At 38.8% G+C, this 26,020-nt stretch overlaps 1 protein-coding gene across 1 annotated transcript in view; it reads left to right on the top strand.

Annotated features, from left to right (window-relative positions):
* Nucleotides 1-2,504: 2,504 nt before the first annotated feature.
* RSBN1L (round spermatid basic protein 1 like) overlaps nucleotides 2,505-26,020 on the top strand; it is a 61,937-nt gene continuing 38,421 nt past the window's right edge. The window contains exon 1 of the mRNA XM_004263394.4: nucleotides 2,505-3,069. Within this exon, the coding sequence (XP_004263442.1) occupies nucleotides 2,505-3,069 (565 nt within the window). The remainder of the gene's footprint in view (nucleotides 3,070-26,020) is intronic.

Below are 26,020 nucleotides of genomic sequence, written 5' to 3'. Positions count from 1 at the left end.
AAAGTGCATTCTGGGTAGAATGGTAGGCAGACTGGAGAAAACTGGAGTATAAGAAGACCAGAAAAAAGGCTACTGTTGTCATCCAGGTGAGAGGGGTGGTACTTGGAATAGGGTACCAAAAATGGACATGGAGAGAAGTGGATGGTTTTAGTGGCAGTAGAGATTAAGCCAGTAGGAATTGGTGACAGTAGTGGGAATTCTCTCCTAGTTTAATGTTGTTAGGAATGACCTAGTTGTAAGGGAATGGCTGATTACATGGGAGAAAAGACAGATAATTGAGCATGTTTTGTAACAGTACTGCCCTTAGACCTGAGTGAGTACCCTCCTCCTGCTGCAAAGGACAAGGAGTCCATGAGGTCAAGGGGCCATGTCTGTCCCTTGAGCCTGCACTCCTCTTTCAGAGTGGCTAGATCTGAGGGCAGATGGAGCAGCTGATTACACATCACTATTTGCAGGGGGTTCAAGATGTGGACATAGCTTGGACATGCTGGGTGAGGTGTGTGAAGAAGTTGGGAATGGGAAGAGAACAGGGTCAGTCTGGGGACTCCAGAAGTCTAAGAATTCTAAATTTAAACCTGGCTGTCCAGATCATTATTTAAGTAGATTTGCCAAGGTAGGAGAGTAGAATATATTTTTAATAATAGTTTGTTATCTTGATTTATAACTTAAATATTTAGACACACGGTCTGTGAACCTCCATAACCACACTCTTGCTCAGGCTCTATAAATTTAGGGTCTGCCTTGATAAGAGTGTATAAAAGAATATAGTGCAATTAGTAACGAATTCAGGTGAGAGTCCACTTTAGCTGGGCCCTTAAGAAGTCAGATTTTCCAGACTTCTGCAGGGAAGATAAGGGTATAAATGGTGCAAATTTACAGGCACTATATTATGTATATAAGAGACACTCTCATATCTGGAGGGCCAACAATTAAGCAGTTATTTTAATTGTAATAATTTCAGTGTGATTTTGAAAAGCTTCTTAAATACAGCCGAAGTTTAGGGCGCAGCAGGGATCTTAGTAATCATGTAATCAAATATACTCACTTAATAAATGAAACAGAAGTTCAGACAGATAAAGAACACCCTGACTGAGGTCACAAAGCTAGTCAGTAGCAGATGATTTCCAGCTCCATAATCTCTGTCCACACTTTTCAGTAAGACATCTACTGTCAGTCAATTCCAACTACACAGCTTACACTTGCTTTCATTGCTATGCATTAAAGTACAGTGAATAGTTTTCATTACTTTAAAAATTTGATGCACCTCAAAAAAAGTCTATAAACCAATATTAAATTTTGACTCCAAAATATTATTAAAACCAATCCCCTTTACCCCTCAAAAGTGAAAACAAAATAAAGAATTCCAACTTCATGAGGTCACGAGAACTGGTAATTCTGGAAAGTTACTTTTAATTGTTTTCCACAAAGTTACAGGCAGCTTAGGGCACCTTTTGGGACTCAAAATATCCTCTGACTGGTCATCTCCTCATTTGACTACTTTTATTTTTACATCTGTTCCTTTGACTTCTTGGTCTCATGTAAGACCTTAGAGTAAAATTATAATCGTACTCTTCACTTGGTTGCAATTACTGTAACCCATCTTCTCAAATTCCTTATCTTCTAAGGTACAATTCACAGCACGCGCTTACAAAACATCTAACACTCAGACTGCTAACTAAACGCTAAAATACACACTTAAAAAAAAAAACTTGCTTTTCAAACATCTATAAATATCGCTAGTGAATTTTTCTTAGCGAATCTGAGTTATAATAATGATAATAAAATTAAAAGCTTTAACGGTCTAATCACAAGCGCTTGAAAAAAAAAATTCTCCAGGAGAGTCTTACCTTCAAGCTCGGTAGTAATCCGAAAGTTCTAGGTGTGCAGAAGTTACCTCCCTCAAAGCATTAGAGATGACGATCTTAGCAAAAGAGTAACACATCTTGTCAGGACACCAAGTGACTTTTAGCTCCTCCCATCAATCGACTACTGCCTAACAGAAGGAAGGATTTAATTTCCGGCAAAATTTTCTCCTCGGAGCTGAGAATCTGCGAAATTCGGCTTTCTGAGCGGGAAAAGGCAGGGGAGGGACCAAAAGGACCCCCCCAGAGAAAAAGGAAGGGACAGTGGTATAAGACAAAGTCGACGAGGCAGAGAGGAGCGCGGGGCCGGGGCAGACTTTGGGGTCTGGAGTTGGGGTTCTCTCAGACACTCACTGGGCACCCGCGTTCACGCTGACGACAACTGGACGACCCTCCTCTCACAGCTTGCTCCGCCATTAGCCGCGCCCTGCGGCCCTGTGACCTCCAAAACTGGTACGCTTGGCGATTCCCCCCACAACTTCGGCTCCAGACTCGCGCTTTTGATTGGTTCTTAAGATATCCCTCAGCGTGGCTCGCCCAATGGAGGGCCCGGCCGCTCCGCCCCTTCCCTGCCCCCTGAGGAGAGCCCGCCCCTGCCCCGCGCCTGGGAGCGGAGGAGAGTAAATACAACAGGAGCGCAAAATGGCGGAACCGCCGAGCCTAGTGCACTGCGGCCCCGCCGCCGTCTCGGAGAAAGAACCGTTTTCCAAGCTGCAGCCCCCCTCTCGGGACCCGCCGGGTCCTCTGTCTGCCAAGAAGATCCGGACTGAGGAGAAGAAGACGCCGCGGAGACTGAACGGAGAAGGAGGCAGCGGCGGCAACAGCAAGCAGCTGCAGTCTTCCGCGGCACCTTCGCCTCAGAGCTATGGCAGCCCTGGGTCTTGGAGCTTCGCCGCTCTGTCTGCTGCCCCCTCCCCGTCCTCTGCTCGGAGCAATTTCTCTTTCTCCGCTGGCACGGCCGTCCCCTCCTCAGCCTCTGCTTCCTCGTCCCAGCCGGTGCCGCGCAAACTGCTGGTCCCTCCTACGCTGCTGCACGCTCAGCCTCACCATCTCCTGCTGCCGGCCGCCGCCTCCTCAGCCAACGCCAAGCCGCGCAGACCCAAGGAGAAGCGAGAGAAGGAAAGGAGGAGGCACGGCCTCGGCGGGGCAGGCGAGGCCGGCGGGGCAGCCCGCGAGGAGAATGGGGAGATGAAGCCGCTGCCGAGAGGTGGGTGCCGGCGCCGGGTGGGGGGAAGGGAGGGCGCCCCGGGTCCTCGCCACCCGCTCGCGCCCGCGGGGCCCAGGCAGGGGGAGCGCGGGGGCCGCTTGCGCCAGCCTGGAGGGGGCGGGAGGCGTCCGGTTCTCTCTCGGAGATTTTGCGGTCCCCATGGGGACAGGAAATGGAGCCTGTAATTTCGGTAGCATCGAGGGGGATGGCTGAAATCTATTTTCTGTATCGTTTCTGCCTCGATAATGCGCGGCAGGATTTGTAGAATTCGATGTAGAGGACCCGCCTAGGTGTGTTTCGCTACAGAGGGAGATGGGAGGGAATGGAATCGCAAAGGGTTTGGTCCTGTAGAAGATGCTTGATTATTAGACCGTTTAGACGTGATCACGGAATTTGTATTTGTGACACAGGCTCCAACGCCAGAAAATCCTGTCAAAAAAAGGGGTGTGGAGAGCATTGGCGTCAGCTGGAAGCTACCAGAGGCCTGAGCTTTTCATCCCTATTAGGGAAATGAGGTAGTGTGCAGGGCCCGGAGTGTGCTGTTTCATAAGGTACCCTCCCTCCACCCTCCTCTCCGCTCCGTATTCTTAAGTGTTGTGAGTGGTCCTGTTTGAAATACCACCCTTCAGAAAGAATTTTCAGCCATATTCTTTTTTTCCTGCAGCAAATGATAAAATCAGGAGCATTGACGTTTTTTGGCCAGACCAAGTACTTGCTGCAAAATGTTTTAGCATCAGAGAAAGGCAAATTCTTAAGCGTTCTTTTCAGACACGACTGCGCGGTTTTCTTTTAAAAAGTAGGCTAGTCATATAATTTTCAGGAAGTATTTCTATAAAATAGATGGTCCTACCTATTTAGATGTTTGATACACAGTTTTGACAGTGGTACAACGTGGAGACTGGTTGAAAATTAGATCTTTATGTGATCAAAAGCTTAAAGCACGTAGTGATCTTTATTATAAATGTACATTGATACACAGTATCGTGAAAGTATTTTTGTTTGTTTTAGGAAAAATGAAATGTCAAGCAGTTTTAGCGTTGCTGATCTAATGGTAGCTTAGATCATGAAAAATTCTCTGTTTGAATTAGAAAGGTATATTTTCGCAATTTTTAAAAATGTTGTGCACGAGTATGTAGCAACAGTGTTACTTTTTTGATATTTTGCCTGTAGCAAAGCTTTGACGTCTAAGCATAGGCATCAGGTACTCTGGCACAAGGTAAAGGATCCCTCAGCTTTGGAGAGTGTTGTTTCCAGGAAAGTGGTTTTGAGGATGGAATTTATACGACTTTTAGGCTGGGATTTTAGGTGATTAGTATTTTAAAGCAATTTTGTTTTAATAATTACATTTAAAATTTGAAGGTACCTGGAAGTCAGCATTTGCAGCTCAATATCAGTCTTATTTGTGATGTGTAAACAGTGTATTTGCTCTTCTAAGTTCTTTGAATGAGAACGTGAATATGGGTATAACATTGTCGATGTATTGGAATGGCTGAAAATAAATAAGTAAGCATTCTTTAACAATTCTCTGGAGCACATAAATTGCTTTTAAAGTGAAATGACTGTTAAAGAGAAAGTTTTCTAGTCTTTTAAATTACATTTAGAATCCTCCTTTTGAAGGCTACAGCTTACATTATTAAGCCTGAATATAAGCAATGATAGCTTCTATTCCATGATTTATGTAGGTTTTTTGAGTAGTGACTAGATAGTAACACTATGGTAAGATTTTCTTTTCTTTCTTTCTTTTTTTTAATGGAAATGCTGCTATTTTATAGAGGAATAACTAAAAATCAATGAGAAGGATTGCTTTTCAGTGTCTTGGTGATACATTTAATGGTGAAAATCTTTACCTCTTAATTTGGGAAGTACTCATATCCTTCTGAAGTTCAGATTTAACTGAATTGAGGTTCTGTTTTATTCAACTAAGAAATTTTTTAAGCAACAGAAGTATTAAAATAACAAAATTATATACATGCATTTAATATAGATATAATTGCAAATATAAAAGTCCTAATTTGCAATACATTTCTCATTTTTCTGCGTTTTTTGTGAAAGTCTTAGTGAATGGATGACCACGTGTCTGTAGTTTTAAGTATATATCTCTTTTTGGTATTGCTCTAAGTTGGATAGTTGATAGGATAGCACATAGGATAGTTCAGTGACTCCCACAATTATCCCATAGATCATTGATTGACCAATCTTGATCAGAACTGGAAATTAGTTATAAAGACACCAAAGCAAGGAAAATAAATCCTTCTCTCAAAAAACAAACAAAACCCCCCAAACCATCCAAAAGATGCAGCCCCCAAACTCCATTAAGCAATTAAACTCCTGTATTTATTTGTAGTAGTTTTTTTTAAAGTCTTTAGTCAGAACTGCTAAATTTTTACATTGACTACCATTCTAACAAAAGTTATTTGGATTAAATGAAAGTGTGTGTATGAAAGGCAGGGCATTTAGTAAATGTTGAGTCAGAAGCATGATGATTTTTTTTTAACCCCATAGTAAATAAAAGATGGGTCAATCCAGATAGAGGAAGGATCGTTGACAGTAGATCTGAAAGTTAAGAGTGATGAACAGGAAGGTTATAAAAGCATACCAGTTTATGTCCATTTAGCATAAGGGTTGATGCCTTACAGACCTAAAACCTCTGAGGCCATCTAGTCATAGTACTGTAGCCGACTTGCATGACAGCCTGAGTCATCAAGTAAAAGTTAAATTTATTTCTTATAAAAAGAAAAGTGCAAAACATTTTAGATTTTTTAAAATTAGTTTTATTTTTTATTTTATTTTTAAAATTTATTTATTTATTTTTGTCTGCGTTGGGTCTTCATTGTTGCCCACGGGCTCTCTCCAGTTGCGCCAGCGGGGGCTACTCCTCGCTGCTGTGCGCAGGCCTCTTATTATGGTGGCCTCTCTTGTTGCAGAGCACAGGCTCCAGGCGCCTGGGCTTAAGCCCTTGTGGCTCATGGGCTCTAGAGCACAGGCTCAGCAGCTGTGGTGCACGGGCTTAGTTGCTCCACGGCATGTGGGATCCTCCCGGACCAGGGCTCGAACCCGTGTCCCCTGCATTGGCAGACGGACTCCCAACGAGTGAGCCACCGGGGAAGTCCTAGATTTTTAAAACTATGAAATAAAAATTTTGGTGTATAAAGAGGTAAACTACTAAAGAGTTCGCAGCCCATTTTCCTGTAAGATTAAATAAATTATTAACTGGTAAATGTGGAAGGTAAAAGTGAACATGTGCTGAAGGTGTCCAACATTTAGAATTACAACAAACAGGGACTTGTGTGGCGGTCCAGTGGGTAAGATTCCGTGTTCCCAGTTCAGGGGGCCCAGGTTCGATCCCTGGTTGGGGAGCTAGGTCCCACATGCATGCTGCAACTAAGAAGTCCACATGCTGCAACTAGAAGATCCTGTATGCTGCAGTAAGAAGATCCTGTATGCTGCAACTGAGGATGCCACATGCTGCAACGAAGACCCCGTGTGCCACAACTGAGACCAGGCATAGCCAAAATAAATATATACATAAATATTAAAAAAAAGAATTATAGCAAACAATAGAACAAACATATTACTAGATAATAAGCTGCCTTAACTGATTCCAGTAACCAGTAAAACTTGTATAGATCTTCTAATTTTTGTTAGAATTTTTGCTTTGCATTTATTACCTTATTTCCTTAAAATGACCCTGTGAAGTAGCCCAAGACAAAACCAGTGCATTTCACTAAATTTTTGCCTTGAAAGTGTAGTTACAGAATTTAATGAAAATAGAGGCTTTCCTTAGAATTGAATAATTTGAGGTATGTAATTATCAATGATTTTAAAGGGATAGATGTTAAAAGGTTTTTCAAACTAGGCTTTTCCTCCATCTTTCTAATACTGTTATTCTGCAATTTCAGGTTAAATTCACGTTGAGAGTTTTCATCATTCCAACCAAATATTTGTCACTGCTGAGATAGTAGTTTACTATGATTTAGTTTTCCCGTGTAACCTTTTGCTTTTCATGCCTTGTTTTTTCATTTGCTTAGTTTTGTCTTTCTGTATCCTCCAGCAGCTCGGTAAAATGCTTCTCAGTACAATTTTCCACATGGTCAAATCTGTCACATAAACTTACCACTTCCACTTATTCCTGTAGTCATCCCTTCTGTAGCTGTCCTTCCTGCTTTATTCTGGATTGTTTTCCGTTTAGGCCTGCTGCAAAGCTGTTATCTTGGGACATTCTGGGAATTTTTTTCACTTTTGTTGAGTCCCTTTTTTCCTGGATCCCATGCCTTCCTTTTAGTTTATTCCTTCTTTTTGGTTTCTCTACTATTACCGTGAAAGAGTGCATGAGGTATTTTGGGGGGGGTTCGTTTTTACCCTCACACTTGACTGTTGTGCTGTTGAGTCACACTTGACTGTTGGAAATCATTTTTCCTTAAAAGTTTGGAGGTGTTCCTTTATTGCTTGGCTTCCAATGTTGATGCTGAGAAATTTGATCTCCAAAAAACTGTCTTTTGTCCTATCTGGGAGAGTTCAACCCTTTCACTGAATTTTAAAATTTCAGGTATCTTTTAAAAAAAAAGGTTTTATGAGCTCTTCTCTATTTCTGTATTATAGCATCTTGTTTCTTTTTCATGGGTACAGCATCTTCTGTTATCTCTTCAAGGATATTAATTACAGTTTCTTTGACATTTTCTTCCATGCCTTGCATTGTTTTTGGTTCTTCTTTTTTCTGTTTGTTTTGGTCTCTTTCTTTTGTTGTTGAAGGCTTTCTTCAGATCTGTGTGATCCTCAGCAGTTCCTTCATATTCAAGAGAATGTTGCAAAACTAATTGAAAGCTCACTGGGCATGCATGAGCATAGCTTAGTGACTAATGAACTCCCTTGTTTTTATCTTTATTTTTTCTTCTCTAGGTGGTGGGTAAGAAGGCTTTCAGTTTCTTCAAATAATGGTCCTTCATTTTTCTGTCCGTCTGCATAAGTGGAATAATGGAGCGAGGAGAGGATTGGCAGAAGTAATGAGTATTGATGGCAGAGTTCTAGTGCTGGGTGGAGGAAGAAAGCTACTACAGGTCTCACCAGTTTCTAAATTTTCACTTAGTCTCCTTGTATTCATACCAGCACTCGCTTCTCCCTTTTTCTGTGTGTGTCGCCCCTGAGGCTGGAGCCACCGTGTGATTCAGTTTTGCTGAACACCTCTCATTCCCTTAGGAGTGTGGGGGTGGGAGCGTGGGCGGGGGGTGAAGCAGTGTGGTTCTGTCATCTTGCCTTTCCCAGCACCTCCCATTTCTAAGCCCTTCTGGGGTGCTGCAGAGTAAACAGGGTTCTTTGTCATTATTTCTTTCTATAGGGACTTACCTTAACCTTCTTCCATTTATGCCAGGTCATTTACCATTCCACCATCAACGTTCTGTCTTTATAAATTATATCTCAGGTTACAGTTACAGTATCTCCTAGTTACATTAAAGGTGGAATTTATGTTTCTAGTTCTTTTTTTCCCTATTGTTGTGGTATGTTTTTCAAGAAGAGATCTTAAATTTTAGCCTTATTTTGATTTGTTCCTATTTGTGGGACACTGGTGAAATCACTTAATCTTTTCGAGCTCATACTCATCTGTTATTATCGGTGTCCACAGCATGGTTGTTAGAATTACATGAGCCTGGTATATGGTAAGCATTTGTAGGGATATTAGTTCCTAACCATTCTTTCCTGTATAACACATTGGACACGTTTAGTTTCACTGAATTCATGGGTATGTATAACCTGTATAGTTTTCCCATTGGTATCCTGGTTTCTGAGAATTTTTGGTATTAGTATGAACCATACTAACTTGCTGAAAGAAGTTTATATGTCAGAGGTTTCCAGTTATTATAGTAAATGTCATTAATTTTTCACCATCCTCAAATGAATTAAAGTTTCAAATTACAGATAAACTACTTAAAATAGGATATTGAAAAGATAATGATATTTTTTCAGTTAGAGTAAAAAGAATTCTGATGAAATAATTGTGGCTTATATAAAATCTTTGTGTGTGTGTGATTAAGGAGAATTAATGATAAATGTACACTCTTACCAACTAAACTAATTTTTTATCACTTTAAACATTTTTATTTCTGAAGGTACATTAAACTTTGTACTTTTTTTGAATTTTAGATTTAAAATATTTAACTTTTTTGGGAAAATATTCAACTTTTTATCATGAAAAAAATTTAATTAATACAAAAGAAACCAGAACAGTATACTTTTGGTTTTCTCCTTTGAGGATAATGAAAATGTCAGAATTAGTAAATTCTGTCAAGCTTTTTTGAGATGGGCCACAAGCTGATGCAGTGAGTACTTAGGTGCAGTTTGTGCTAGAATATAAGCTTCTTGAGGACAGAAACAACAAAAATAAGAACAAGGGTTAACATTTATAGAACTATATACTCAGCACTTTATATAAATTTTTATTTAATTTTCACAACTTCTTTAAAGTTTAGTTAGATAGTAGACTTTTGAAAGTGCTTTATGGAAGCTCAGAATAATTTAAATGACTTGCTGAAGGATATGAAATAAGTAGTAAATCTAGGTTTCAGATCTTTAGATAGTTTGACCTCAGAGCTCTCTCTCTAAACTACTGTGCAAACCATGTTAATATTTTTAAAACTCCTTCATCCAGAATTGTACCTTGCATTGTGAGATAGTTTGCCAAGTAAATGAACTGAGCTTTGATGGAAAATTAGGACTTATGTAAATGGAGATGATGGAGACAGGCTTGTTACGCAGGAGGGATGGTGTGAGCAAGATTGTAGAGACAGGAGTGTGTCTGGCATGTTCAGTGGTCTGTGAGAAGAACCATTTGGCTGGGATTGATGATTTTGTACAAAGTTGTGAGATAGGACTGCATGGCAGTTGAAAGTCTGCCATAATCTGCTTTCTGTTTGTCTGGATAAGGAGTTCAGACTTCATTCTGTGGGCAACAGCAAGGCACAGTTTTTTAGTAGGGCGATAATATATTCAAACTGGTATTTTAGGAATATTACTTTAGTAGCATTGTTTAGGAGAGATTGGCTGAGAAAATTGTAGAGTCAGGGGTATTGGAGACTACTGTAGTAGTGAAATGACGTGATTTTAGTGGTGAAATGATTGGTGCTCCTGGACATGAAAAGGAAGATTTTAAGAGGGATTATATGATAGGGCATCATGGTTTTCAAATATATAGCAAGAAAGGAGAATTTACGTGTTATTTTATGCTTTCAGATGGAGAGAATAAGCATTTTTTGAAAAAATGTGGGTATGCCTGTAAGAGAACTGGTTCAAAAAGATGGATGTGAGTTTGAGATGGAGGAAAGTACCTTATTAAAGTTCTGTTATCAGATGCATGTCAAATTAGTAGTGAGTCCAAGGGTGAGGTTTAAAAATGTTGCTCTGTATGTAGGAGATTCTGTTCAGTTAACATGTGTGCTTCAGTGTGTGTATGTGGAGGGCTTTTTCTGTGAGGAGCAAATAATCTCAGATCATTAATTCTTAGGTAACCAGCTGTTCACAGTCTTCAAAAGGTCTCTAAAAACCCCAAGATTAGGCATGGTCCCTTAACCTTCACTCCACTCAACAGTTTGACAGTTTACATTCCATTTGTCCTTCCCCTTTTAGCATCCCCTGCCATTTTCCTTATCTCTGCTGCAGCTATTTTAGCATTTGGTTTAGTTTGGGGCCCTTTTACAGTAGTAGACTCTCTGGCTTTGCTAATGACCCTGTTAGTTTTCTTATGTCTATTGTTAGCACTCCTCAAATCTTAGCTTAGTCCAGAGGTTTAGATCTGTGTATTCAGTTGCCTCCTTGACATGACCACTATTAGGTGGTCCATAGAACTGTAAGAGTAATATGTTCACAACTCATTGTCTCCCTTACCCAAATTTGTCTTTCTATGTATGCTCCTTACCTCAGTGCTCAAGTTTGAATACTGAATTCTCCACTTTAACTTTATCACACCTGTAGCCAGATCTTTTCGCTTCTAGCCACTGTCTTTCCCATCTATCTACTTTTATGCCTTCCTTTCTTTTAGTATTAGTTGAAAGCTAATTATCTCTAGCCTAATTATCTCTAACCTCAGTTATTGTATAACTGCTTCCTTATTGGGCTCTCTACTTCACATCTATGATCTTTCATTTCATTTTTCATTCTACAGCCTAAGTGATAACTAGAGATCTAAATGCCTATTTGATGTCACTTTTCTGTTTATGAGATGATGTTCAAATTCCTTAAAATGTCCCCTAAGGTTCTGGATGATCATATCCTCGTTTAGCTCTTCAGCTTCTCCTCAGTGCTCCTTGCTGCCTAGAACTTTCTGCATCCATTATCCTTCCATCTCTAGTTCCACACTTCTACTCCACTGAACTTACTCATCTTTTAGGACTGAACTTGAAAGGGAGGCCTTTGCTACTCCCTGGACTAGATTAGGTCTCCTTGCTGTCTCTTCCCATATCACTTTGCCATATCCTGACTTTCTTCACTTCATTTTTTTTTTAAATTTTTATTGGGGTATAGTTGATTTACAATGTTGTGTTAGTTTCAAGTGTACAGCAAAGCAAATCTATTATATATATATCCACTCTTTTTTAGATTTTTTTCCATATATGCCATTACAGACAATTGAGTAGAGTTCCCTGTACTATACAGTAGGTCCTCATTAGTTATCTATTTTATATATACTAGTGTGTATATGTCAGTCCCAATCTTCCAATTTATCCCCCCCACTTACCTCCTGGTAACCATAAGTTTATTTTCTACATCTGTAACTCTGTTTCTGTATTGTAGATAAGTTCATTTATAGCCTTTTTTAGATTCCACATATAAGCAATATCATATGATATCTGTCTCTGACTTCCTTCACTTAGTATGATGATCTCTAGGTCCATCCATGTTGCTGCAAATGGCATTATTTCATTCTTTTTCATGGCTGAATAATACTCCATTGTATATATGTACCACATCTTCTTTACCCATTCCTCTGTTGATGGACATTTAGGTTGCTTCCATGTCCTGGCTACTGTAAATAGCACTGCAGAGAACAATGGGGTGCGTGTATCTTTTCGAATTATGGTTTTCTCCAGATACATGCCCAGGAGTGGGATTGCTGGATCATATGGTAGCTCTATTTTTAGTTTTTTAAGGAACCTCCATATGCTCCATAGTGGCTGTATCAATTTACATTCCCACCGACAGTGTAGGAGGGTTCTCTTTTCTCCATACCCTCTCCAGCATTTATTATTTGTAGACTTTTAAATGATGGCCATTCTGACTGGTGTGAGGTGATACCTCATTGTAGTTTTGAGTTGCATTTCTCTAATAATTAGTGATGTTGAGCATCTTTTCATGTGCTTTTTAACCATCTGTATGTCGTCTTTGGAGAAATGTCTATTTAGATCCTCTGCCCATTTTTTTTTTTTTTTTTTGGCTGTATGCGGGCCTCTCACTGCTGTGGCCTCCCCCGCTGCGGAGCACAGGCCCCAGACGCGCAGGCTCAGCGGCCATGGCTCACGGGCCCAGCCGCTCCGCGGCACGTGGGATCTTCCCGGACCGGGGCACGAACCCGCGTCCCCTGCATCGGCAGGCGGACTCCCAACAACTGCGCCACCAGGGAAGCCCCTCTGCCCATTTTTTGATTGGGTTGTTTGTGATATTGAACTGCATGAGCTGTCTGTATGTTTTGGAGATTAATCCCTTGTCGATTGCTTTGTTTGCAAATATTTTCTCCCATTCTGAGGGTTGTCTTTTCATTTTCTTCACTTCATTTTAATCACATGTTTAGTTGTCTTCTTCACCAGACTGTAAGCTCTCTGGAATCTGGGGCTGTGATTATCTTGTTTCAGGTCAGGCCTTCAACTTCTGGGTACTTGATAACTTTGAGAAATGAATAAGTTGCACTACGTTACGGCTGTTTTTGCCTCCTCAGAAGAGATGTCTGATTGTTGTTCAGGAAAATCTTGGCAGGTTATTTCAAATGTGAAAACAGCGGAAGGTGATAATGGGATGAGAAGTTGACCAGCTGTTCACAAACAATGGGCAGATTGTCAGGTGAGCACAAGAGGCAGGTATTAATGGCATGATAACTAGAAAGAAAATGAACTGTGTGGATAATAATAATTGAATGTTTGACTCATCTTGAATTATCACAATTGCTATTTTATATATTCTAACCTCAAAAAATTAAACTTACTACACATTGTACAAACAGGATATTTTATATTTTTAATCTGAGCTTGTTTACAAAATCTGTAATGCAATTATAAATGAAAACCTTTGCTCTGTTTGGAATTTATTTAGACATAAAATTAGGTAGGAATCATAATTAATTTTGTTCCAGTAATTAGTTGTTGTTTTTTTCTTTTTTTGCGGTACGCGGGCCTCTCACTGTTGTGGCCTCTCCTGTTGCGGACCACAGGCTCCCGACGCACAGGCTCAGCGGCCGTGGCTCACGGGCCTAGCCGCTCCACGGCATGTGGGATCTTCCCGGACCAGGGCACGAACCCGTGTCCCCTGCATCGGCAGACGGACTCTCAACCACTGCATCGCCAGGGAAGCCCCCAGTAATTAGTTTTTAATACCATTCACTGAATCGTTTTTCCTTTCCACACAGATATAGAATGCCAGCTTTTATCACATACTACTAAAAATCAAAAATTTCCCTCTTTGAAATGCAAATCAAAACTACAATGAGGTACCACCTCACACTGGTCAGAATGGCCGTCATTAAAAAGTCTACAAATAGGGACTTCCCTGGTGGTACAGTGCTTAAAAATCCGCCTGCCAGTGCAGGGCCACGGGTTCGAGCCCTGGTCCGGGAAGATCCCACATGTCGCGGAGCAACTAAGCCTGTGTGCCACAACTACTGAGCCTGCGCTCTAGAGCCTGCAAGCCACAACTACTGAAGCCCGCATGCCTAGAGCCCGTGCTCCGCAATAAGAGAAGCCACCGCAACGAGAAGCCCACGCACTGCAATGAAGAGTAGCCCCTGCTCGCTGCAACTAGAGAAAGTGTGTGCGCAGCAACGAAGACCAAACGCAGCCAAAAACAAACAAACAAACAAATTAATTAATTTTAAAAAGTACGAATAATAAATGCTGGAGAGGGTAAGGAGAAAAGGGAACCCTCCTGCAATGTTGATTTAATTGGGTGCAGCCACCCATGTAAATTGGTGCAGCCACTATGGAAAACAGTGTGGAGGTTCCTTAAAAAAACTAAAAATAGAGATGCTATATACTCCTAGGCATATACCTAGACAAGACTATAATTTGAAAAGACACATGCACCCCTATGTTCATAGAAGCACTGTTTACAATAGCTAAGGCTTGGAAACAACCTAAATGTCCATCAACAGATGCCAGGATAAAGAAGATGTGGTGTATATATACAGTGGAATATTACTGAGCCATTAAAAAAGAATGAAATAATGCCATTTGCAGCAACATGGATGGACCTAGAGATTATATCATAGTAATCAAAGTAAATCAGAAAGAGAAAAAAAAATACCGTATGATATCACTTATATGTGGAATCTAAAATGCAACACAAATGAACATAACAAAATAGAAACAGACTCACAGACATAGAGAACAGACTTATGGTTGCCAAGGGGAAGGGGGGATGAGGGAGGGAAGATTGGGAGTTTGGGATTAGCAGATGCAAGCTATTATATATCGGATGGATAAACAAGGTCTTACTGCATAGCACAGGGAACTATATTCAATATTCTGTGATAAACCATGAGGGGAAAAGATAATGAGAAAGAATATATGTAACTGGGTCCCTTTGCTGTACAGCAGAAATTAACACAATGCTGTAAATCAACTATAGTTCAATAAAATTTTTAAAAAAAGTTCCCTCTTGCCACTTAGTGCTCTCCCACTACTTCCATTCTGGGGGTGATCTGTTTTATGTCCCAATGGTTTTGCCTTTTTCAGAATGTCTTTTAAGTTGAACTATCTAACTTTTTTCATGTTTGGCTTCTTTCACTTAGCATGTTGCTTTTGAGTTGTTACATTAATCAGTTCATTCTTTTCTATTTCTAGTAGTAGTTCATTGTATGGAGACACCACACTTTGGTTTTTCGTTTGCCAGTTGATGGACATTTGGATTGTTTCTAGTTTTTGATAATTATTAAAAAGCCTGCTACAAACATTTACATACAAATCTTGGGATAGATATATGTTTTCATTTCTCTTCCGTAAATACCTAGAAGTAGAATTGCTGGGTTGTATGGTTAAGTGCATGTTTAACTTCATAAGAAACTGTCAAACTTTTCTAAAGTGGCTGTACCATTTTTCATTCCCACTAGCCCTTTCATATTGTCAGTTTACTAAATTTTAGCCATCCTAGTGGACATGTAGTAGTATTTCATTGTGGTTTTAATTTGCAATTCCTGATGATTAGTGATGTTGAACATCTTTTCATGTGCTTATTTTCCATCCCTATCTCTCTTCTGTGCATGTCTGTTCAAATTGTCTATTATTGGGTGTTTTCTTATTATTAGGAAATTGTGAAAGTTCTCTACACTGTGAACAAGTTCCATATGAGATACGTATTTTTGCAAATATATTCTCCAATTCCTTGGCTTTTCTTTCTCTTAATATTGTCCTTTATACTTTTTCACAGCAGAAAATTTGAATTTTGATTAGGTCCACTTTATAATTTATTTCTTTTATGGTTTGTGCTTTTTGTGTCTGAATTAAGGGAGCTTTGCCTAACCCAAGGTCATATAGGTTTTCTCTTATGTTTTCTTTTAGATACTCTATAGTTTTAGGTTTTAAATTTAGGTCTGTGATGCCTTCGGAAAATTTTTGTATTTGAGTTTTGTTTTTTTGTTTGTTTGTTTGTTTCTCCAGTACGCGGGCCTCTCACTGTTGTGGCCTCTCCCGTTGCGGAGCACAGGCTCCGGACGTGCAGGCTCAGCGGCCACGCCTCACGGGCCCAGCCGCTCCGCGGCGTGTGGGATCTTCCCGGACCAGGGCATGAACCCGTGTCCCCTGCATCGGCAGGCGGACTCTTAACCACTGCGCCACCAGGGAAGCCCTGTATTTGAGTTTTGGATCAAGGTTCCTTTACTCTTATTTTTCCTTTTTGATTAACTTAAGAGTTATTTTGTAAAGTACCCCCTCCCCCCCCCGTCCCATAGAGATTTTTATTAAATATATTGATTGAATTAGGGGCAAACTGTAATTGTTACAGAATTATCTTTGTACTTAAAAGCTACATGTATATCTTTACCTATTCTTTTATATCTCTGTAAAATTTATTGATATTTAATACATATTATGAGTTTTCTTGTATTTTGTTTTATTTTGGGGAGTTTTTTTTTCCAGATTATTACTGGTATATAAGAAAGCTTTTGGTTTTTCTACATGTACTTGATAATTGGGTATATAATTTTATAACAGTGAAAGGTTATCAATTATAATCAGGAACAGGTTGAATTACAGAAAGATTACTTTGTAACGTTCAGGAAGTGATTTGTTTGTGGTACATCAAGCATTGTGTTTGTCTTTAAAATCTGAGATCTCTAGTAGCAGAGTGTATAATTATTCAACTTAAACATTTTTAGTACTTAGATGCTGTGGTAGGTGTTAACAAAAATGACTAAATCAATAGTTTGCTGTCCATGCCTTCAAGTAACTTAAACAATCTAGCAGGGTACTAGAAAAAGTAGTTATAATATTTAGTACAGTAAGTTAAATACCACAAGGCAAATGGAAAGTAGTGGTGGTAGCTAGTGGGAGTGGGCGCAGGTAGATGTTAAGAATCCCTTTCTTTCTTAAGAATCCCTTTCCTCTCCCGAAGGGATGCAGGAGGAAGGAGAGGGTGTTTTGAGAGAAACTTTGAAAGACAGTGTGGTAGGATTTCAATAAAGAGTTAAAGAAGTTCTAGTTAGAGCGTTATATGAAGTGTAACATTCATGGGAACTACATAGGAAAACTGAGCTATGCAGTGTCACAGATACTGAGGCAGGAAATAATTTATAGATGTTTGATTCTCTTTATAGCTTTGACATTATATATTGCTAAGCATCTTTATTCTAGCCCTTCATCGTAGATTTTAAAATATCAGTTGTTTTTATAAGATACTCTGTTTTAACATTTCTCTGAAGTCATTGCATGTCTTGTACATACATAACTTAGCCCAACTTCTTTGAGCATAAGAAGATTTTGTGAAGGCTGCATTAGGTATTGCTGTGTAACAAACTAACCTAAAACTTGGAGGCTTAAAACAACAACCATTTTATTGTATCTAATGATGTTCTGGGTCAGGAATTCAGCAGGATTGGCTAGGTAATTTTGCTTCATTCGGGGCTGACTGGGGTTACTCAGTGGTGTTCATTTGATGGTTAGTCTTGTCTGGTGAGTCCATGATGACTTTACTCATGTGCCTGTTGCCTGTCAGGGATGATGAGATGCTGAGCTGGTCCCCTCTCTCTCCTGTCACCTCGGTACCTTTTTACATGATCTCCTCATCAGGATAGTAGGATTTCTTACATGGCAGAAGGAGACCAAGAGACCTGGGTGGAAACAGCAAGCCTTCTTCTAACCTAGCTTTGGAAGTTTGAAACAGTTCCTCCCTGTATACTTATTAGGGCCTTAATAGGTATATTTGTTTTGTAAAATTTTATTAAGAGCATATTCTACATTGAACTGAAATAGATAAAGCACCTATAGGAGAGTTATTTAGTGGTATTAGCTAAATACATAACTTTTAAAAATTTAGAACCTTAATTGGTTGTATGAAAAAATATAATTAGGAGTGTATAAAAAGAGCATTTGTTCCCACTTATGTTATTACATTAACCGGAAAGAACTATATGATTTACTGTTTGCATTATAGAGTATAATTTTAACTAAATAATTGTATAATGTCGACTTAAGAGGTCTAGAATGTGTCACTTTTTTTTTTTTAAAGAGAAATTGGGGCTGGATAGTCAAGGGTCTTTTATTATGCATTTCTCTTTTAAAAAAATAAATTTATTTATTTTTAAAATTTATTTATTATTTTCGGCAGTGTTGGGTCTTCATTGCTGCATGCAGGCTTTCTCTAGTTGTGGTGAGCGGGAGTTACTCTTCGTTGCGGTGCTTGGGCTTCTCATTGCAGTGGCTTCTCTTGTTGTGGAGCACAGGCTCTAGGCACGTGGGCTGCAGTAGTTGTGTCTTGCGAGCTCTAGAGTGCAGGCTCAGTAGTTGTGGCACACGGGCTCTGTTGCTCTGCAGCATGTGGGATCTTCCCAGACCAGGGCTCGAACCCGTGTCCCCTGCATTGGCAGGCGGATTCTTAACCACTGTGCCACCAGGGAAGCTCAATATTTGTCACATTTTATATAACAACTATAGTGTAAGATTCAGTGACTAGAGTGGTTTAATTCTGTAACCTAGATACCAATTATAATATCTCACTACTTAATATCTTTGTTTTACAATATATTGAAAAAAGAAGAAGTAATTATACTTCTGCTTTAGAGGCAAATTTTTCCTGCTAGGTCAATGAAGAAAACCTGACTTGAAATCTTTTGCTATGGCAGGAGAGGGAGCCCAAACCACTCTTCCATGTTATGCCTGGCTTGGCTTTCCTATAGGTATATAAGTATTTTTGTTTTCCTGTTACTTTTCTTTTGGTGTTCTTGGGACTACTACTGCTATACTATTTTGTCACTCTATGCATGTTACTAGAGGCTTTACTAATAAAATTCTACTATTTGTTTTTAACAATAATGGCTACATTTATCAAGTGCCTTTAATATACTGGGCATGTGTTGGAAATAATGCATATGTTGCCTTTAATTCTAAAAAAATCTAAAAGATAAATGCTGTTGTCTTTGACAGATGAGAATGCTGAGGCACAACACAATTCAGTAGCTTGTGTCAGTTGGTCAGTTGGTGGTAGAGCTGAAATTTGAACTTAATATGTCTAACTGCAAAGCCTGAGTTATTTCCACCGTACAGTAGACCACCTGTCCGAGGTTTCATTTTCTGTGAGGTACTTGGGGTCAACCACCGTCTGAAAATATTAAATGGAAAATTCCAGAAATAATTCATAAGTTGTAAATTGTGTGCTGTTCTGAGTAGCATGATGAAATCTTGCACTGTCCTGCTCCATCCCTCCCAGTTAGTTAATCATGCCTTTGCCCAGCACATCCACACACTGCATGCGCTACCCACCTGTTAGTCACTTAGCAGCCATCTCAGTTATCAGATCTACCGTCATATTCATGTACCCTTATTTTACTTAATAATGGCCCCAAAGCATAAGAGTAGTGATGCTGGCAACTTGAATATTCTCTTGCTGTACCTAATTTATAAATTAAACTTTATCGTATGTATTGTAGGAAAAACATAGTATACATAGGGTTCAGTGCTATTTGTGATTTCAGGCATCCAACCGGTTTTAGAATATATCCCCCCAGGGTAAGGGGAGACTACTGAATTACAATCCATTTAAAGTTTCTTCATCTCCAGCTGTCTTAAACTGTCCCATTTTCAACATTTTGTCCCTTTTTTTTTCTTTTCTTTGCTTTTGGCCTCTAATATGTTAGCCAAAGCAACCTGCCTATTCCTTTTTTTGATTTCTTTCTTTTTTTTTTTGGCCTATTCCTGAGTAGTAGGAAACATAAGAATTGTACAGTTTGAACTTCCTCTTCATATCTTGAGGCAGAACCATTTTTTGCACTGCTGTACAAAACATAGAATGTTGTTACTGTATGAGTCATTGTACTATTTCCCCGTTATAAAAAAAAAGAAACATAGAATTAAGGAATACTAGAAAAGAAGGAGTCTTCAGAGGTCAGTTATTATTGCCCCTGATTATATAAGCACAAGCAGCAGAAGCTTCATGACACCCCCTCATTTCAGCAGTTCACAAGTCCTTGTGTTCTTAGTCGACTGGGTCTGCATAAGTCTTTCAAATCTCGGGGTTCTTAGTGTATCAGTTTTTACAGTTATGTCCATAAGGACAATTCACCCTGATTTCAGCAGTGTCCCTCTGTGTGGATGGGTAAACAACTCCAGAGGAGGAGTCAGGTGTTTTAAATACCATCTGCCTCATGCCTGTCAGATCTCAGCCATCCCTTAAATAGGAAGGAAAAGTTTTCTTCTTTTCCTTCCAAGTTTCTGTAGCCTGTTTATACATTATTTCTTCCCCTATCGTACAACTCTATTTACTGGGCAAGACTTGATGCAGAAGAGCCAGAAGTAGTGCTTATATATGTGCAGGTTATGAGTTAGAAACTCTTATTTTTAAATATCAAAAAACATTCATGGTAAATAATTCTCTTTATAGTTACTGGTTTTCTTTCCTAATGTGTGGTAGAAGAGTTTTTAACTAGAAACAAGGGGACCTGATTAGGAGTTGTCCTGGTTCTGCCATTTAGTGTCTGTTCCTGGGAAACTCTTTTAAGTGCACTGAGACCCAACTTTTTGCTCTGTAAAATGAGGATAGTAGGTGAGATTTCTAAGTTGTTCCTATGAAAAAACAAATTCTGTGGAAACTTTTCTGACAACTGCCCCACTCCAACACTATCTTATTCTTCTCTTGTTGTATCTCCACTATACCCTGCTTATTTCTAGAGTTTTATAAAAGAATTTATGTACTTTCTTATATTGCATTATGATTTCTCTAATTTGTCCTGTACTTCTTTCTTATGTGGATTCAACAAGCACTTACTGCCTGCTGTACACTTGGCACTGTGGGGGGAATGCAAGGAGGAAAGCTATTTATATTTCTCTCTTTTTTTGAAAGGAGCATTTTTAAAATTAATTTATGGCTGCGTTGGGTCTTCATTGCTGCACATGGGCTTTCTTTAGTTGCGTCGAGTGGGAGCTTCTCATGGCGGTGGCTTCTCTTGTTCCGAGCACGGGCTCTAGGTGCGTTGGCTAAAGTAGTTGTGGCTCGCGGGCTTAGTTGCTCTGCGGCATGCGGGATCTTCCCGGACCAGGGCTCGAACCCGTGTCCCCTGCAGTGGCAGGCAGACTTCCAACCACTGGGCCACCAGGGAAGCCCTATTTATATTTCTTGCTTTTAGAGTGTTTATAATTTAATTGGAGAGATAATTAGCTGCAGTGTAAGCAAGGCTCTGTATTGTTACTCATCTTGTTTCTTTTTTCTGCATATTGACCTTTTTTTTTGTCTTCTGTGACTGCTGACCCTTTAGATGCTTATCACTAGCAACTTGTTTGTATTTACTTGAACCATTTTCTTCTTTTTCCCCTGGAAACTGCATTCATATTGAACATCATTTATATGCAAAACACTCTTCTAGGTTCTGTAGAAGATAACAAAGATGAGTAAGATATGATAACTACAAAAGAGTTTATAATCCAGTAGGGCAGATGGAACAGCTACACAATCAGAATTCAAATCGTAAGAGAGAGAGGCAGTGTTGTAGGGATCTAGGAGTGCTTAATGAAAGAAGCTGAATTTCACCTAGATCTTTCAGGATGTATAGGATTTTGGTAGGCAGAGTTGGGATGGGCAAGACATTCCAGCTCAATGGTATTAGCAAAAATACTGGAGTAAGACATTTGAATAATAATGAATCAAACATTCTGGAATTTTGTGTATGTATACATGTGGATGAGTAGTAGAAGAAATTATTAAAAGATAAGGTGAGTCTTGACTAAGATTCTTGAATGGCATACTATGGGAATTTTCTTTTTTTGGTAGGGTTTGTTTGTTTAAAGCAGAGGAGAGTGCCATGATAAACTATACTTTCAAGGAATATTTGGTCACTCTATGCTTAGTGGACTGGTGGGGAGGAGAGAAACTCTAGGTAGGAAGATCACTTTTTTTCAAAAGGTATTGAATCAATGGTGGTGGTAGCTATGGAAAGCGAAAGGAAGATAGACATTTTAATGGAAAAATAGACTGAACTGAGCAGGTGACTTAATGTTACGGGGAAATGGAAGAAGGAAGTATTATAAAGGTTTTTGAGAATTTTTTGAATTTTAATGTTAGGATGTTGTGCCATTAACATAAAGAGAGAATTAAAAGGAGAGCTTGAACCTTAGTTATATGATAAAGATGATGATTTTGGTGTTAACTGTTTCTTACGGGGATGAAGGCGTGGAACTTGGTAGAAGGGTTGGGTTGAGAGATTAGTTTGGGGATTCATTTGCCTAAAGTTATAGTTTAAATCATAGGATTGCATTTTTAGAGGAAATAGAAAGAAGAGAGGAAGCATGCCTAGGGTATACCCTAGGGGAATGTGCAGGTTTGGGATGATAAATTGTGAGTTATTGAGTAGTCATGTAGGATAGTGCAGTTTCACTGCAACTTAGGGAGAATTTTGAGTTGGAGGTCAATAATGTCTGTTGCACTAAGGACTGAGAAAAAAGGGCTGAGAAAACATTGGATTTGGTGGTCTTGATTAGCTTTGTTGGGGGAGGAGGTGTGATAAGTGTCTTCTTTCCCCATCCACTGTATGTGCAGTCCTTTCTCTTTTTATTGTATCCTTCATCTTTTTCTTTCCGTTGATGTTCTTATTTTTGTAATTTACTTTCCCTTCTGCCTCCCCACTTCAATTCTGTATCACTTCTCTTATTCTCCTGCTTCCTGCTTGTTCTCAGATCTATTTCCAGCTATACTTATTCGTGGGTGGGGAAGGATAATAGAGGAGGATATCAGTGTTGTTGCTAGACCGATCAGTTTCATGGACTGCATTATTGCAGCGTGAATTATGGCACATATAACAAAGCAAGTAAAACTGTGATCACATGAAGCCTATTTGAGGTTGGGCTACACGAATGTATTGCAGCTGAAAGCTTTAGCATGAAATTCTACCAACATTTCTTAAGAACTGCCAGTGTGGATTTTTATGACACTTACATTTAAAAAAAAAAAAAAAAATCTGAGGACTTCCCTGTGGTCCAGTGGCTAAGACTCTGTGCTCCCAACGCAGGGGGCCCGGGTTCAATCCCTGGTCAGGAACTAGATCCCTCATGCCACAACTAAGAGTTCACATGCAAGTAAAGATCCCGCATACCACAGCTGAAGATCCCACATGACACAAGGAAGATCTCTCACGAGGCAACGAAGAGCCTGTGTGCTGCAACCAAATACCCGGGCGGCCAAATAAATAAATAAAAATAAATATTAAAAAAAACCTAATGAGCCTGTATGAATATCCCTCTTTATAACAAAATCTGTGGTTTAATAAGTCTTAATATTGTGTGGGATTTCTATCTTTCTCTTAAAAACTATTAAATCTAACAAATGTATATATGTATACATATTCATATATGTATACAATTATAATTGTATTATATTTTCTTTTTTTCTTTTGTTCTTCTCTTTTTAAATTATAACATAACCTTGAGGTAATGTATGTAAAGTGAGGCAGAAATGCATTTGAATAGTTGTAAGTGAAGGGAGGACTTGGGAAAAAGTAAGATTATTTGTGTGTGTTTGTTACTTTCTAGTATATTAATTCAGTGTTTTATTTTGAAGTGTTTTCTACTCATCTCTTTCCTTCTAATATGGCTTAAGTGATTCTAATTCTTTCTTAAAAAATATTTGTCTGAAAATAATTGTCAGTTCTTTCAGGGAGAAGATTTAGGCTAACAACTTATTTATACATGTAATACATAAATATGTATCCCTTTCTGTTGCAGAAATTTTAAATAATTTAAAAGTACATGAAATAGGAACCAAGAGCTCCCTTTGTTCCTTAGGTGTTTGTGTCTGTCCTTCCAGACCTTTTGCTATGCATTTACATACATACATGTTTACATATATACACTCACAGAAAAGAATATTCAGTTTATTTTTTAAAACCTAAATATCCTATATGCATTTTTCTGTAACTTGTACTTTTTAACTTAACAGTGTGTCTTGGAGCTCTGTCCATTAGTGTTAAATTTATATACACATGCACAGTATGTGTCTGTGTGTATGTTTTTCTTTTAATTAACTACGTTTTGCCTTTATAAATTTATATAAAGTATAGATTTCAGTAAGCTTTTAATTTTAGAATAGTTTTAGATTTACAGAAAAGTTGGGAACTTTGTACAGAGTTCCCATATATGCTATACTCACTTTCTCCTATTATTAAAAATCTTAAATTTGTATAGTATATTTGCCACACTTAATGAACCAGTATTGATATATTATCATTAACTAAAGTCCATATTTTATTCACATTTCCTTAGTTTTTACCTAATTTCCCTTTTCCGTTCTAGGATCCTATTGAGGATAACACATTTTAAATTAATTAATTAATTAATTTTTGCTCTGTAGAGTTTTATTTTTTAATTTAATTTTTTTCAGTTATACATACACATGTATCTATTCTTTTTCAAATTCTTTTCCCATTTAGGTTATTACAGAGTACTGAGCAGAGTTCCCTGTGCTATACAGTAGGTCCTTGTTGGTTATTTATTCTAAATATAGCAGTGTGTACGTGTCAATGTCAAATTCCCAGTCTTTCCCCTTCCCACCCTCCCTCGCTGGTAACCATATGTTCCTTCTCTAAGTCTATGAGTCTGTTTCTGTTTTGTAAATAAGTTCATTTGTATCATGTTTTTAGATTCCGCATATAAGCAGTGTCATACGATATTTGTCTTTCTCTGTCTGACTTACTTCACTTAGCATGATAATCTCCAGGTCCACCCATGTTGCTGCAAATGGCATTAATTTATTCTTTTTAATGGCTGAGTAATATTCCATAGTATATATGTACCACATCTTCTTTATCCATTCATCTATTGATGGACATTTAGTTTGCTTCCATGACTTGGCTATTGTAAACAGCGCTGCAGTGAACATTGGGGTGCATGAGGATACCACATTATATTTAGTCATCATGTCTGTTTAGGCTCTTCTTGGCTATGGTAGTTTCTTAGAATTTTCTTGCTTTAGATGACCTTGACAGTTTGAGGAATACTCGTCAGGTATTTTGTAAAGTGTCCCTCAATTGGGATTTGTCTAATGTTTTTCTCATGATTAGACTGGGGTTATGGGTATTTGGGAGGAAGACCATGGCTTTGTAAATTTTTAAAATAAAATTTAATTTAAAAAATAAAATAATACTGAAAGGTTTATAGTGAAAAATGGCCATAACACTCTCCATTCCTGTCTCCAGCCCCCTGTCCAGCTGTAACTGTTTTTTTTTTAAAAAATAAATTTATTTATTTATTTTTGGCTGCATTGGGTCGTTGTTGCTGTGCGTGGGCTTTCTCTGGTTGCGGCGAGCGGTGGCTGCTCTTCTTTGTGGTGCACAGGCTTTTCATTGCCGTGGCTTCTCTTATTATGGAGCATGGCCTCTAGGCGCACGGGCTTCAGTAGTTGTGGCACGTGGGCTCAGTAGTTGACTTGCGGGCTCTAGAGCTCAGGCTCAGTAGTTGTGGTGCATGGGCTTAGTTGCTCCATGGCATGTGGGATCTTCCCGTACCAGGGCTCGAACCCGTGTCTCCAGCACTGGCAGGAGGATTCTTAACCAGTGCACCACCAGGGAAGCCCTGTAACTCTTTTTTAAAAAATTTATTTTATTGAAGTATAGTTGATTTACAATGTTGTGTTAATTTCTGCTGTACAGCTAAGTGATTCAGGTATACATAAATATATATATATACATATATATATTATTTTTCACATTCTTTTCCATTATAGTTTTTTACAGGATATTGAATATACTTCCCTGTGCTATACAGTAGGACCTTGTTGTTTATCCATTCTATTTATAATAATTTGCATCTGCTAATCCAAACTCCCTATCCATCCCTCCCCCGTCTGTAATTCTTAATTCTCATCTCCTTTTAATTCCAAATTTCTAAATAAAATGCTCATTTTGCCTTTTATTTTTGAATCAATCAGTTTTAGACGTATATTGCATTCTTGTTAAGATAAATAAGAATTTAGCACTTTAAAATTAACTTCTTTCCTATCTCTGATAATTTCATAAACCTTAGTTGAAGCAATAATCAGGGCTTATTGTGACTTTGCAAATACTGTTCAGTGC

The sequence above is a fragment of the Orcinus orca genome, chromosome 9 (genome assembly GCF_937001465.1).
Source record: "Orcinus orca chromosome 9, mOrcOrc1.1, whole genome shotgun sequence".
NCBI lineage: Eukaryota > Metazoa > Chordata > Mammalia > Artiodactyla > Delphinidae > Orcinus > Orcinus orca.
Note: the sequence above shows the minus strand (reverse complement) of the source record. Positions and strands in the feature narration are given on the sequence as shown.